The sequence below is a fragment of the Hemiscyllium ocellatum genome, chromosome 3 (genome assembly GCF_020745735.1).
Source record: "Hemiscyllium ocellatum isolate sHemOce1 chromosome 3, sHemOce1.pat.X.cur, whole genome shotgun sequence".
Lineage (NCBI taxonomy): Eukaryota > Metazoa > Chordata > Chondrichthyes > Orectolobiformes > Hemiscylliidae > Hemiscyllium > Hemiscyllium ocellatum.
The window spans coordinates 13013119-13029373 of record NC_083403.1 but is presented as its reverse complement, the minus strand read 5'-3'; the positions used below and the strand labels follow the sequence as shown (position 1 = coordinate 13029373).

The window sequence follows — 16255 nt, the reverse complement described above, 5'->3', positions numbered from 1 at the left end:
AGCCTTTCTTCATAAACAACACACCTATTTCAGCTTAGTAAACTTTCTCCAAATTGATTCTATTGCAAACATATCTTTCCTTAAATAAAAGGACCAATACCATAAACAGTACTCTAGATGTGGTTTCACTAGTGTCCTGCATAACTGAAGCATAACCTCCCTTGTTTATTCAACTTTCTTCATAATAAACAATAAATCTATCAGATTTCCTAATTAGGAACAAAAACAAGTTGCTGGAAAAGCTCAGCAGGTCTGGAAGCATCTGTGAAGAGACATCAGCGTTAACATTTTGGATGTGGAGCCCTTTTCACAGAACTTCCTCGGCAGAGTTCTTAGGAAGGGTCACTTGGACCCAAAACGGATGCTTCCAGACCTGCTGAGCTTTTCCAGCAACTTCTGTTTTTGTTTCGGATTCGCAGCATCTGTAGTTCTTTCGGTTTTTATTTAGCTTTCCTAATTACTTGCTGTACCTACAGACTAATCTTCTGCAATTCATTCACGAGGACGTCCAGATCCCTTGGTATCTCAGTATTCGGCAATCTCTCATCATTTTGACATCTTGCCTTTTTTGTGTCAAATTGAACAATTTCACTTTTTCCTACTTTATATTCCAGCCATCTCCTCTTTACCATGGACATGCAATCTCTTTCCACGTCCACCCTCCACCAAGTTTGGCCCCAGGACTCTCCACTTATTCCTGGAGTGAAGGCCCAAACCATCCCCACCCACCATCGCCTGCCTCCGCTTGGCCAAGCTCATTCTCACCTTGAACAACTTCTCTTTTAAGTCCACTCAGTTTCTTCAATTCAGACGGGTGGCCATGGGTCCCCACATGGACCCCAGTTACACCTGTCTCTTAGTGGGGTACATGGAGCATTCCTTGTTCCAGTCCTATTCCAGCCCCACCCACAACTCTTTCTCCGTTATATTGATGATATCGTTGGTCCTGCTTCCCTCTCTTGTCCAGAACTGGAAAAGCTAGTGGAGTTCGCTTCCAATTTTCACCCCACCCTTCCACCTGGTCTATCTCTGACTCCTTCCTTCCCTTCCTTGACATCTCTGTTTCAATTTCTGGGGATAGACTGGCCACTAATAGCCACTACAAACCCATCAACGAACACACCTACCTGGACTAAACATCCTCATACCCTGCTTCCTGTAAAGACTCCATTCCATTCTCTCAGTTCCTCCGTCTCATATGTTCCAAAGAGGCCAACTTTGTCAAGGGAGTCTACGACATGTCCTTCTTCCTCAACTGAGGATTCCCCAGCACCATTGTTGACAGGGCGCACAACCAGGTTCAAACCATCCCCTGCACTTCTGCTCTCACCCCTCTCCTCTCTCTCTCGCAACAGCAATAGGGTTTCCCTTGTCCTTAGTTACCATCCCACCAGCATTCACATACAGATCATCTGCTGCCAATTCCACCACCTCCACCGAGACACCACCACTAGACACATATTCCCCTCTTTCTGGTCCCCTCTTCCTGGTCCACTCTTCCTTCACTCCCAACATTATCCCCCAAGTCCAGGGCACTTTCCTCTGCAAACGTCGAAGGTGTAACACTTGCCCACTTACCTCCTCCTTCCTCAGTATCCAAGGGGCCCAAACACACCTTCCAGGTGAAGCAGTACGTTACGTGCCCTTCTCACAATTAGTCTACTGCATTCACTGCCTGTCTGAGGACACAATGCGGTGTCCTCTCCATTGGCGAAATGAAGCCGTAGCCTTTGCAGAACACCTGTGTTCTCGTTGCAAGAAAGACCCTGAGCTTCCAGTTGCCTGCCACTTCAACACCCCACCCTGTTCCCTGGCCAACACCTGTCTCAGGCTAGCTGCACCAAAGCTCAGTACACTTCCTTTTCCACCTGGGAGCCCTGCAGCCCTCCAGGCTCAATATCATATTCAATTATTTTAGGACTTGAACTCTCCTATGTCCAAGCCCCATACCCCACACACCAGACCTTGTTATCACACAGTCTGCCATTACACGTTACTTATTCACTAACAGTCCCTGTTAACAACTATTCAGCCTCCCAGCCAGATTGTTATCCCACTCCTTTGACTTTCCAACCTCTTCTTTCTCTTTGGGCTCTATCCCCACCTATCATTTACTCCTTACCCCTTCCCCCACCCTATCTTCTGCAGATAAACTGACATTTTCCAAGCTACCATCAGGAAGGGTCACCAGTTCCAAAATGTTAACTCTGATTTCTCTTCACAGATGCCGCCAGACTTGCTGAGCTTTTCCAACAACTTTTATTTTTGTTTCTATATTTCTATGTCCTCCTCACAACTTAACCTCCCACCCACCTTTGGATCAACAGCAAATTTAGCAAACATTATTGTGGTTTCTTCATTGTATAGGTTACAAAACCAGATACAAAGCTCTGGACTGAGCTGTGTGACCAAGACACAGAAGCAGAAGTAGGCCATTCAGCCCACTGAGCCAACAGTGTGGAACACCAAAGGATTTTGACAAGATTGTAGAGTGGATGGATAAGTGGTAGATGAGGTTCATTGCAGAAAAGTGTGAGGTGACTTTGGTTGGAAGAACTCTGAAAATAATATAAAATGTGGGGGCATGTTACATTTCAAGAAGGACTAGAAGCCACAGCATTTAAAACAACAAGAGCTTTTATTCAGGACTTGTCACTCTACAAGGCAGCAGGCTTGACTGAGTTGTTTCCCCTCAAAATGGCCAATGACTCCATCATCACTTCATGAACTCAGATTCTTAAAGTGATAGTCCAACATACTTAAACAAATACACAACGTTGCTCCCCCTTTACGTCAGCAGTTCCTACAATGAAAACATTTACAATATTTACAACAATACATACAAGTCAGTAGGTATGGTACCCTGGCAGACATTGATTCCTGCGCAGACGTCGGCATACCTCAAGTGTCCATCCATTTTTCTTGTTGGCTTTTCTGGTCATTGCCTTTGTTCTGGACAAGCTTCAGTTCTGGCTGTTCCACTCAGATTCAGATACAGTGGGCCCTCTCTCTAGTTTCTATGTTGCATAATTCTTGGTTAAATGGATTGACACCTCATGTAAAATGAGGATGTAGAAATCTCTGCTTCACATGAATATTCTCCAGTGTTCTTTGTAGTGACTTGATGTACTTACAGCTTCTTGCTGAGATATTTCATTTATCTGACTCTTTCTAAGTCTTTGGTCATCCTTAAACCATTTCACTACAGAGGATCACAGAGGTTTCACAGCTCACTTTAATCTCTTCAGTTTTCGCCATTGAATTCTTAAGTTGTTTTGTGATTTCTGTTTGTTTTTGTTTGACTATCAACGATGTTTTCAAGCTGAGATTTCACAAATGGAAACATTCTTCTCCTGCATCTGAAAGAGTTCTCTCCTTAATGTTCAGGGTGTATTTTTGGCTAATATTAAATACCTCAACTCATTCACTGCTTTCCATCAATGGCCATTTACAATCCAAAGATAGTCATCAGTACTTTCATGAGAAAGTACTCATTCAAAAACTTCACATTCACCTGAATTAACCTCTAAATTCTTTAGCTGTTTTGTGATTCCAATGTTCAGATCTTGGATTGCTACCTTAGCAATTGCTCTGACAGTGCCAATGTCACAAGAATACAACCCAGCATCACTTTTATTCAGGTCATGTACTGAAGCATGCCGTAGCTCAAATGTGTAATTAGAACCAAGGACCAGATCTTCCTTTTTCGGGACAGTAGTTATATTGTGTTCCAATATTTGATACTCCAGGTTGATCATTCGTCTCGATGTCAACTCAACTATGTTAGCCAAAGATTTCATGAAGAACACTGGCACTTCTTTCACTTTAAGGGATCTGTGGTCTGTTGATCGCTTGAATCACAGGCAGATACACCAGCATCTTCTCATTTCAGCTTGCAGGTTGACAATTCAGAGATTGAACCCACTTGGTTAACTTCAATCTTGTCAGTGGGATGTAGCATTCCATCCCCTTTTTCCATTCTGTGGAAGCATCACGCTTACTAAGCTCACAGTTTCACCAACCTTCTTGTTCCAGAGGACTTGTTTAAAAAGTACCAGAAAGGGCTTTCAAAGGAGCGCCAGTTTGTTGGTCTCCAATGTTGGAAGTGTATTTTTCACTGTCGTCTGGCTTAAGTTTATGAATAATGAGCTCAATGATGGATCCTGTTGTCTGTTGTACTGCTGTGACTGGCCTGCTAATTTCACAACGCAGGGTGGCAGTACCATCCTTGTGAGCTTAGCCATCCTAAAGCTTTTAGTACAAGATTGTAGTCAAAGCTGCAGTGTTGTACATGTAGTAGTCACTGTCAATCTTCTCAAGCAGATTAATTGTAAGGTTTATTAAAGTGTCATCCTGGTTCAATTCATAGTTGACTTGATTTCTTAGAATCCCTGGATACTACGGACAACTTAGTACAGCCAATCCACCTAATCTGCATATGTCTGGACAATGGGAGGAAACCAAAGCATGCAACGGAAACCCATTCAGACACGGGAAGAATGTACAAACTCCACACAGTCACCTGAGGCTGGAATCAAATGCAGGTCCCTGGTGCTGTGTCAGGCAGGAGTGCTAACTACTTTGCCACCATACCACCCAATGCCTGCCTTGACCTCTGGTCTGATTACCGATCTAACCTTGCAACATTTTACTTGATTCTCATCTTTCATTATCAATTTGACAGACATCTTCTTCATGCTTCCCAGATTTCCATTTAAAACAATGGTATGTTCTTTAGATTTTGTTTTAGATCAATTTCAGAACTTCACAAGCAATTCACTTTAGTCCAGTTGAGTTCGATTTTCTCCATTTTCTGGATCAGTGGTGCTGGAAGAGCACAGTTTCGCCAACCATGTTCTTCTCAACAAAGCTGGAAAATTTCCTTTGGAAAAGTACAAGGCCAAATTATCAGACTGACTGTATGACTCAACATTCATTGATACAACACCTTAAAGGCACCACATTGCAGGTGTCCATTCTCAGTACAATTTCTGAGGGTTGCAGCACAATGTGACTCCGTCGCTTCTGATACATACTTTTAGGTGTCAATGGACCCGCCGCTCCAACATTCACCTCCATGCTTAAAGATTTTCCATTCAGTACCCAGTATTGGTTAGTGTCACCAGCAATGGCCACTATGTTTAATAATCGCTCCACTTCAGACTATAATCTATGTTTTCCCCATGCTCTTTTAGCACTGTGCATATTTTCTTCCAACTCCTTGGTTTCTGTGCTTTTTCCTGTCTCTTGTCTCTTTCCTTCCTCAAACATGCCTATGGCAATATGTCAGTTTTTGCCACAGTTTGGGCATACAGCTTCTTTACACCAGCAATTTCCTGCTGTATGACTTGATTTCCCATACTGTTGGCAGTTTTGAGTCTGCATTGGTGCTTATATGTCAGTCATCATTTTATGAAGTCTCTCAGCCAGCATTTTGTGTGTCCTCATCCTCGAGCTGAGCTTCCTTGGTTGCTAGGTCCATGGAGACTGATATTTCAAGTGCTTTCTTTAAGTCTTGGTCCTTTTTTCTCTGAAGTAACCTCTTCTGGATTTTTTCACTTCTTAAACCACCCCACCAGTCTGCCTCTGATAGCATAGTTTACACTGTTAACAAATTCGTAGCTTTCTGCTAGTGTCTGTGAAGTTACTACAAACTAGGAGATAGATTCACCACGACGCTTGCTGGTTGCGTTTGTGGAATTTGAATCTTTCTTTAATTGATTGACTTATTGTTGTCACATGTACTGAGATACAATGAGAAGTGTTGTTTTGCGTGTTATACTGGCAGATTGTACCATACAAAGTACATCAGGGTAACAGAACAGAGTGCAGAATACACTGTTACAGCCATGGAGAAGGTAAAGAGAGAGAGGTCAGAATTAGCATTTCAGAGATCCGTTCAAAAATCTGATAACAGCAGGGAAATTATTCGTACGTGTATTTTATATCTTCTGTCTGATGGAAGAGGATGTAAGAGATTATATCCAGGGTGGGAAGGGTCTTTGATTATGTGTTTAGTTGCTTTCCTGAGGCAGTGGGAAGTATAGATGGTGTCAATGGATGGGAGGATGGTTCACGTGATGGGATGTGTTCACAACTGTCTGTAATTTCTTGTGGTCTTGGGAAGAGCCATTGCCATGCTAAGCTGTGATGCATCCAGATAGGATGCTTTCTATAGTGCATCTATAAAAAATTGATAAAAGTCCTCATGGACATGGCAAATTGCCTTAGCCTTCTGAGGAAGTACACATATTGTTGTGTTTTCTTGACATTGGTGAGGATGGACCAGGACAATGTTGGTGATCATCATTCCCAGGAACTTGACGCTCTTGACCATCTCCACCTCAGTACCATTGATATAGCCAGGGGCATGCCGTCCTCTCCACTTCCTGAAGTCAGTGACCAGCTCCTTTGGTTTGCTGATGTTAATGGAGAGATTGTTGTCTTTACATCATGCTGCTAAACACTCAGATTCTTTCCTGCATTCTGTCGTCATTGTTTGACATCCAATGGATGGTGATGTCGTCAGCAAACATGTAAATGGAGTTGGGGCGGAATGTGGCCACACAGTCATGAGTGAATGAGGAGGCATAGCAGGGGGTGAGTATGCAGCCTTTGGGGACACTGGTGTTGAGGATCATGCTGGAGGAGGTGTTGTTGTCTATTCTTACTGATTGCAGTGAATGGTCAGGAAGTCGAGGATCCAGTTACAGGAGGGGAACCCTCCTAGGTCTCGGAGTTTAGAGATTAGTTTATTTGGAATTATGATGTTGAAGGTGGAACTATGGTCAATAAATAGGAGCCTGACGTAGATATCCTTGATATCCAGATGTTCCAGGAATGTGTATAGGGCCAGGGCGATGGTATCTGCTGTGGATCCTGTTGCACCAGTTGCCGAACTGTTAAGGTTAAAGACAATTTGAAGGCTAGAGTTTCAGCAATCATGAATAACTTTGATTTAAAAAAATGATTCTGTAGGATTCCTACTATTTCTTCAGAAGTTTTGGAACCCAGCTTCTCTGGCTGTACCAGATCCTCAGGAGGTTAAGAGTGTATCGCTGCCCCATGATACTCAGGAATGCAGGGACAACTGCTTCAATCGTGTTAGCTTGAACAAAGTAGTGGATTCTCTCTGTGTAGGAGTTCTAGCTCTATACTGTCTTCTTACGGTGCTGTGTCAAAATTTCTTACGTTTTTTAAAAAATGGAAAGCACCTGTGTAGCACAATGTACCACATAAATATTAGCTGTACTGTGCTTCTTCCCATTGAAAGCTAGATGTTCCTGAGGCTGCCTGGTTTTTCCTGATACTACAACTCTGGGTCAAAATCGTTCTCTCCAAGTCAGCCACTTGTTATTTACAGGTTAATCTGCTTTAACACACGCCTCAATAACACGAACTTGCTGTAACGTGATTGAGGAATTGGGGACACTGTTTCTAAAATGCAAACTTTCAAAACATGTGTTGGTTGTAACACAATTACATCACCAAGACTTTCAACATTTTTTCTCAAGTGCGATTTTTCTATTATGCAGAGTTGCACAAGATTGCAGCATTGTGTTATAGAAGAATTACCTGCACAGTGTTCGTTCAGGGTGGAGCAGGTGGCAAACTTCTGCACTGATCACCTCTTCCCTGGGATCAATCCCTTTTCGTTTTGTGATAGTCAAAAGAGCTGCACTGTCATACAGCCATATTCTTTCAATTTGCTAAGTCACATTTCTCTGATCCGTACCCCCAATTAGTTTAAAGCTCTCTCTCTACAGCCCTAGTTATTTGAATGGCCAGCACACTGGTCCCACTATGGTTCAAATGAAACCCATTTGACCAGAACAGCTCCTGCCAGGCCAGAACTGGTGCTACTTCTCCATGAACTGTCGGTAAAAACAATGACTGCAGATGCTGGAAACCAGATTCTGGATTAGTGGTGCTGGAAAAGCACAGCAGTTCAGGCAGCATCCGAGGAGCAGTAAAATCGACGTTTCGGGCAAAAGCCCTTCATCAGCTTTTGTCCGAAACGTCCATTTTACTGCTCCTCAGATGCTGCCTGAACAGCTGTGCTTTTCCAGCACCACTAATCCAGAATCCATGAACTTAATACATTCCTCTCACATCAATCTTTAAGCTAAGCATTTAACTCCTTCATTTTATTTATCCTATGCAAAACTACCCATGACTCAGGTAGGAATCCAGAAATTATTACCTTGGTGATCTTGCTTCTGAACTGTTCAAAATCTATCTTTCCCAGTCCTTTGAATGGGGACAACAACAACTGGACCCCTCCCTCCCCCCTCCAATTGTAAGGTATTTTCCCAGTCTCAAAGAGCTGTCCTTTAACCTGGCACCAGGCACATAACATAGCTTTCAGGACATACACCCAAAGCTGCAGAGAATGGTATCTATACTTCACATTATACTGATCCCTATTAATACATTCCTGTTTACTCCCCACTTGTGAATGTCTTCCTGTAGCACAGTGCTGTAGTCCGTTTGCTTGTTCTCCTACAGTCCCCACTCCCATTCACACAAGAACTTTTCTATTGTCATATAAATGCAGAGACTTAGGCCCCTCGAGGGATACCCATGGGTCCCCCATAACTAATTCAACTAAACACTGTTCTGTCCTCGATCACAGACCAAGTTTGAACGAGATAATTTAAAAAGGTGTGACTGAAAGATAGCTTTCTTCCTCCCTGATGCAGTGTAAAGTCTGCAACTCAGACTTTGGTGAAGGCAGATTCATTTGAGGTATTCAACAGCATATTAGATAGTTTTTTTGGTTGTGGTTTTTGTAGGTCAGTCAAGTTCCTCAGTTTCTCAGGGCTGTGTCCTAGGACCAACTATGTTCAACTGCTTCATCAATGACCTACCCTCCATCATTATGTCAGCTGTGGGGATGGTCATTTTGATGACACAGTGTTAAGCAGCATTCATGACTCCTCAGATGCTGAAGTAGTCCATGTCCAACTGCAGCAAGACCCGAACAAAACCCAGGTTTAAGCTGAAAAGTGGTAAATAACATTTGAGCCACGCAAGAGCCAGGCGATAACCATCTCCAATAACCATTTTCTCCTGGCATTCAATGCTGTTACCTTCACTAAATCCCTAAGCATCAATGTCCTGGGGGGGGGTACCACTGTCCAGAAACTAAACTGGACCACCTAAAAAATTACTATGTTTACAAGGGCAGATCAGTGGCTAGGAATCCTGCAGCGCACAGTTCACAGCCTGTCTATCTTTCCAAGACTCAAGTCAGAGTGTCTTGGAATAATCCCACTTGTCTGATGAGTGCACCTCCTCCAACATTCCGGAAGTTTGCCACCACCCAAGTCAAAACAGCCAAATTGATTGGTACCACATCCACTTCCTTCACAACCAAAGCAGCAGTGTAAAGAATGCACATAAAGGACGCTTTGCAGCACGTCACCAAGGCTCCTGAGACAGCACTTTCCAAACTCATGATCACTACCTTCAAGAAGGATAAGGCAGCAGATATGTGGGCATATCATCACCAGCAAATTCCCCTCCAAGCCACTTACCTTCCTGACCACTAGTGAAGCCCATATTCCATGAATCAGTTAAAAAAAGACACCTGGCTATATTGTTGGTAGCTACATTGACCGTGATGAATCAATCCTCCCCTTCACCACTGCACATTTCTCGCTAACCCTGAGCAAATGTCCCAAGCACTAGCACCATGCAGGCAATACAGCCTTCCAGACTCTTGCTCTTTGCTGCAGAAAACAGTATCAATCCCTCCTCACTATACCAGTTTCTACTACCATGTTCCTTTGTGCTCCTCCTACTCGAATTATTAGCACATCCACTCGCCCTCACTCTCATCTAAAGGGTGAAAGGACCTCAAACTTGCTGGACAATTGCAAAGGCTGAGGCTCCAGCATCCCTCCAACTCACCTGTCTCCTTATCTACCTAGTTCACAGTCATACCCTCATTTCCCCGATCAGTAACTAAGTCAGAATACTCTATCCTAGGGGATGTCACAGTCTCCTGGAATGATATGGCCAGGTAAGTGAACCCCTCTCTGATGTGTTGCAGAGTTTATAGATTGATGCTGGCTGCAGTTACATTTGCCCTGGATCATACTGGCTCTTACATACTGCTGCCTTGGCACACAATCTGTCAGCAATCCTTAATCTGTTTCAGTTAACTTGCACAGTATTTAACTCAACTACTTATTTTCCTTTTGATGTACAGATTATCAACCTTACCACCAGTTCTTATGTTATTATAAAATTTAGAAATGAAATATACCCTAACCGTTACTAGGTACTCATTTAAAAACTAGCTTCTTTCTTTGCAGCAGAAGAACATGTCCTCGTGGGTGAAAAATTTAGAAAATGCAAAGGAACATTTCCTTCCTTAAAATTAGTCATCAATCTGCCAGCAGAGGTTCAAATCTGCAAGAGATATCTCTAATTATATGCACTTAATTAGTGAAGCCCCAGGCACAGGAAAAAAAGACAATGATGAAGACAACTTAGAACTAAGTAACAAAATTCGATATTTAGAAAGAGATCAAGAATTCCATTCCTCATCCTAAGACCACGCTGAGTGCTTACTGCACAGCAGGAATGACAAAGAGCTGCTAATTTGACAGGGTACATTCAAACTTCATTAGGATCACACTGATACTATTGCCAAGTATTGAGGCAGCCAACAAATGAGAATAATTCTTCTATTTACATGTCAACCATCATCAAAATAAAAACTGAACCTAGGACTCAAATTATTTGCATTTATTTTGAAATGAATAGTTATTTTAACTGTCATCAATTCCAATTAACTAATTCTTCACACTGCCCTCAACCAATACCAAATCCAATTATCAAAGCAACATGTGTTCCTCAACCATCACCAGTTCCAGTTAGCAGATCAACATGTGGCCTTAACTATCAACAAGCATTAGTTCAACATGACAGTCTCAATTATTATCAATTTTTAACATGATTTATAAATTATCCCAAAAACCGTACTACTATGTTTACTTTATTTACTTCCATAAATGTAAAATAATTTCAGGTAGGCAGTATTTTCAGGAAGAATGATAAAATCATAGTGAAGTGTAGGTAGGATCTGTTGCCAATTGTCCTGCATTGCCCTACCCTTTTCTGTTTTCATTTCCTCCATGTCCTTCTTGAGTTTTTCAATCTCAGTCAGCAGTTCCTGGTTTCTTTTCTCACCATCTTGCAATTTGCTGGAACAAAAGCAAACACATTTTCAGGAGAGGGTCCATGTAAATGGATTGCTCAGCCAAACAATGCCCACACTTTGGTACGGTATTCATTTGTTCCAATTCATTTAGGGGATGTGGTTTTGCTGCCTATTCCTAGTTGCTTGAGGTGGTGTTGGTGATGAGTTTCCTGCTTGAAGCACTGCAGTCCATTTGGTGTAAGTAGGACCCATACTGCTATTAGAAGAAAGTGAGGACTGCAGATGCTGGAGGGTCAGTTGACAAGTGTGGGGCTGGAAAAGCACAGCAGGTCAGGCAGCACCCAAGAAGCAGGAGAGTCGATGTTCCTGATGAAGGGCCTATGCCCGAAACATCGACTCTCCTCCCACACTGCTGTTAGCAAGGGAACTCCAGGATTTTGAAACAGTCAGGAACAGGGAAAGGTCATTCAACCAAGAAGACTTGCACCTCCAGTATCCAACTTTACATCAAACTCAATAGAGCCCCTTGTCTCATTTTTCCCCATTTGGTAAACTGCATTAATTTGCTTTTCCAATACGTGGCTTAAAAATATGTTTTTCACTAGCTTTCCATTTATGTATTTTTTTTATCATATTTTGCATTTAAAAACTGGGTTTACCATTGCATTTGAGAGAGGGGTGTGTCTGGGCAGGACAGCTAGGTGTTAAATAAATACTGCAGCTCGTAATATTATAACTGCTATTTCTAAATTACATAATTTCACCTGATTTCTGAAACAAAGTATTGTTATCGGTCGAAGAGTATCTGTGCACCATCCTAGAGCCGTACGGCTGTGTTGGACACACTGGCTAGAATCCATCAGTGACATGGGATGCTGGTGGATTTACTATGTGGTCCACAATGTCTCCAAACTGGCAACAGATATTAGATATTTCAGACAAAAAAAAATCTCAGCATCAGACACTTGTAGACACATGCCTGGAAAACCACAGAACTACAGAATATGGCCAAAGGAGAATATGTAAATGCCAAGTTTTTAACTTTGAACATCATAAAACATCAAGATGACGAAAGACCACCCTTAAAAGGTCTATTATAGTTTTTGGCATTTATTGCCATCTTTGATTAATTTCTTCCATCACATACCACGTGGTTCAGTCAATGTTTTCAATGATCACACTGACTGAAGGTGACCTCACATTCCTAGATTACAATAATGACTGTACTCTCTCTATCCTTCAAAGCTGCTATGTGTGACGAGGCTGCTCCTTTAACAAGGTTTTGTTGTCCATTTTTTTCTCTCAGAGAGGTTGTAAAAGGCACAGACTCTGAAACGTCTAAGTTGAAAGATTTTAGGGTCAAATCGATAATAGCTAACAGCTACTGGCTAAGGCAGAAGGCTTTCAAATTTACAAAAAACACCTGTACAGTGAAAGGAGAGTGGCCAGTTCTCCCAGCTCAGCTTTTCTCTAGTTTGGTTTGGATTATAGTGGTGCTGGAAAAGCACAGCAGGTCAGGCAGCATCCGAGCAGCAGGAAAATCGACGTTTCGGGCAAAAGCCCTTCATCTAGTTTGGTTTGATCTTTTTTTTAGCACAGTAATGTTGCAAAAGTGGCTGAACCCAGACAAGCAGGTCCATGCTGATCTCTCTCTGACTCCTCTCCTGTAAAACCCTGTGTTTGATTTTACCTTTCGGGCCAAGCGATGTTTATGGGGATTGTTACAAGTATTTGGAACAGCATCATTAAGTTGGGATGATCTGTTGGGTCTCAGATAGGTTAAGCTATTTGGTATTCTGTTCTCTTTTGTTCGTGTTACATTTGGTAATCTTGTAAATAAATTCTGTTTTGTTTAAAACTAAGTGGTTTGACCAGCTGCATCTCTCCTGGAATATCCACATTACACTTACTTAAAACAGCTTAGCAAAGTGAGGGTCTGTGCCACTTTCTTGAAATGTTTTGAGGGGGTCTGGCCTGGTCATAACATGTGTCCTTTAATATATCCTGACGGCTGCGAAATGCTTTACATAAATGTATTACTGTAAACTTATAAAAATTAGCTTCACCTCTGAAATTTGGCACTGGAAATCAGCATCCATGATGTGTGCTTGGATTACATCACTGCACATTTCATACATACACCATGCAGTAAGTGGTGGTGCAATTAGTAGCACAATGTACACGCATCTCAGGATTTTTAAGGTCTGGGCTTTTAAAAGAACAAAATGGTTTCCTTTTTGAACAGCAACAGAAAATCTAAAAATATGACTAGGAATCAATATAAAATGATTCAAAACAATTGTTACTGACTTTCATTTAACTTCAACAATGGTTTATCTATATCGTGTATTTCAGCCTTACCTACCTGTAGGGAAAAATGTGACATTTTTCAGTGGTTAGCTCAATTTGTTCAAAACTTATGTTTTGCTCACTACTTAAGAACTATAATAGCACTGGTTATAGGCTGTAAAAGGCATCTTCCTTCAGGGTGGAAAATATCTTGGAATGTAAACACTCTTCCAGTTTGACAATTTTCCAGGGTTTCTGTGCTGTTCCAATTTTGGCCTCCTGTGCATCTCTGATTTCAATCGTTCCACCATTGGCAATCTTGTCTTAAAGTGCCTCAGCTCTAGACCCTGAAGTTCACTTTAAAGAGGGACAGACAGTCGGAGTAATGGTCAGACACTCCAATTAGAAGTGTGGGACTGCTGATGCACAAGTCTGCTCTGGGGCCTAAACTGCTTACTCTTTTTATTAACAATAATGATGGATTGGAAACTACACATCCAAACTTGCCAATGATAGAAGGATAACAGATTAAGTAAATAGTCTAGATAGAATTACAAAAGCATTAAATCAGTACACATATCGACAAACTGATGACAAATGGATTTTAATGTAGAAGAAATACGAGGTGATCATTTTGGGCCAAGGATGGTTAAAACAGGGTACTAGTTTCCATGTCCTTTTCCACAGTAAATACCAATGCAAAATATTCATTTATATTTCACGCGTCTCCTGTGGTTCTTCATATAGATAACAACCTTAAATAGCCCTATTCTCTCCCTAGTTACTCTTATGTCCTTAATGTATATATAGAATCTCTTTGAATTCTCCTTAACCTTATTAGCCAAAAGCTATCTCATGTCCCCATTTGTCCTCCTAAATTCCCTCTTAAGTTTAATCTTACTGCCCTTAAACTCCGAAAGATTCACTCTGTCCCAGCTTCTTCACATGGTATATGCTGCCTTCTTTTTCTTGACCAGTGCCTCAATTTTTCTAGTCATCCAGCATTCCCTACACCTACAAGCCTTGCCCTTCACACCAAAAGGAACATGCTGTCCCTGACTTCTCATTATCTCATTTTGGAAGGCCTCCCACTTCCCAACTGTCTCCTTTACCTGCAAAATTCCTCCCCCAATCAACCTTTGAAAGTTCCTTCAGTCAAAATTGGCCTCACTCCAATTTAGAACTTTAACCCTTTGATCGGTTCTATCCTTTTCTGTAACTATTTTAAAACTAGTAGAATTATGATCATTTGCCCCAAAGTGCTCCCCCACTGATACCTCAGTCACTTGCCCTGCCTTATTTTCCAAGAGATGGTCACGTTTTGCTCCTTCTCTAGCAGATACACCCACATATTGAACAAGAAAATTTCCTCGCCCACACTTCAATTCCTTCCCATCCATGACCTCAACACCATGACAGTCCCAGTCTATATTTGGAAAATTAAAATCCCCTACCATTACAACCCAATTATTCTTATAGATATGATTAGATTCCCTACAGTGTGGAAACAGGCCCTTCGGCCCAACAAGTCTGCACCAATTGTCTGAAGAGCAACCCACCCAGATATATTTCCCTACATTTACCCCTGACTAATGTAACTAACACTATAGGCAATTTAGCATGGCCAATTCACCTAATCTGCACATCTTTGGACTGAGATATCTGAGAACTCCTTACTTATTTGCTTCTCAATTTTACAGGGAAGTCTCAATCCCATGAAGTACAACCCCAAAAAAGTGATTATCCCTTTCTTATTTCTCAGTTCCACCCAAAAGACTTCCTGGATATTTTCCCAAAAACATCTTCCCTCATTACATAATACTATCCCTAACCAAAAAAACACCACTCCCTCTCCTTTCTTGCTCCCCTTTCTATCCTTCCTATTGCATTTATAACCTGGATTATTAAGTTGCCAGTCCCGCCCTTCTCTGAGCCACATTCCTCTAATAGCTACAATCTCCCAGTCTGATGTTCCCAACCATGCTCTAAGTTCATCTGCCTTACTTGCCAGGCCTCTTGCATCGAAGTAAATGCAGTTTAAATTATCAGTCTGCTCATTCTTGTTCTCTGCCCCAAGCTCCTGTCTGCCATAACTGTTTGACTTGCTTCCCTTACCTACTGTACCAACCTCAGCCTTTTTTCTTGTTATCCCTTTGGTTTCCTGCCCTTACTAGTTTAAAGCCTCCCATGTGACACTAGCTGTCAGGACATTGGTCCCCTTCCAATTTAGGTGGAACTTGTATCTCGCATATACGTCATTTCTACCCTTGGAGAGATCCTAATGATTCAAAACTGTGCACTCTTGCTGTCTGCACCAGCTCCTCGGCTGCACATTCATCTGCTGTATCCTCCTCTCACTAGCACATGGCACTGGGAGTAATTCAGATGTTACTGCCTTTGAACACTTACTTTTTAACCTCCTCCTAATTTTCTATATCCTCGCTGCATAACCTCATCCCTTTCCTTACTGTGTCATTGGTACCAACTGAATAGAAGACTAAAAGCTTTGACAAAAAGTGCCTTTTCCAGCGATACTCAAGTTCTATACTACCAAACAAATACTCATTTCATTAATATCATTTTTATTCTTGTTGCCAAAATAGGTAATTCCACAATTTCCAGGAACTCTTTCACATGACAAACTTCAGACTGCCTTTTAGTAACAAAACAGACAATAAGTAGCTGCAGGCCCAACTAAAACCTGCCCCTACTCTTGACATCTTATAAACCTGGATTTCCAAGAAGAATCCTGCTTATATCTGAAACGTGAACTAATTCTTAGTGGGCAAGAAT

The 16255-nt window shown here is 41.8% G+C and overlaps 1 protein-coding gene across 3 annotated transcripts in view; it reads right to left on the bottom strand.

Moving 5' to 3' along the window:
• LOC132830661 (serine/threonine-protein kinase MRCK alpha-like) overlaps positions 1–16255 on the bottom strand; it is a 565530-nt gene that overhangs the window by 89847 nt on the left and 459428 nt on the right. For all 3 annotated transcript variants that reach the window (XM_060848487.1, XM_060848489.1, XM_060848488.1), the window contains exon 20: positions 11125–11216. In XM_060848487.1, the coding sequence (XP_060704470.1) occupies positions 11125–11216 (92 nt within the window). The remainder of the gene's footprint in view (positions 1–11124; positions 11217–16255) is intronic.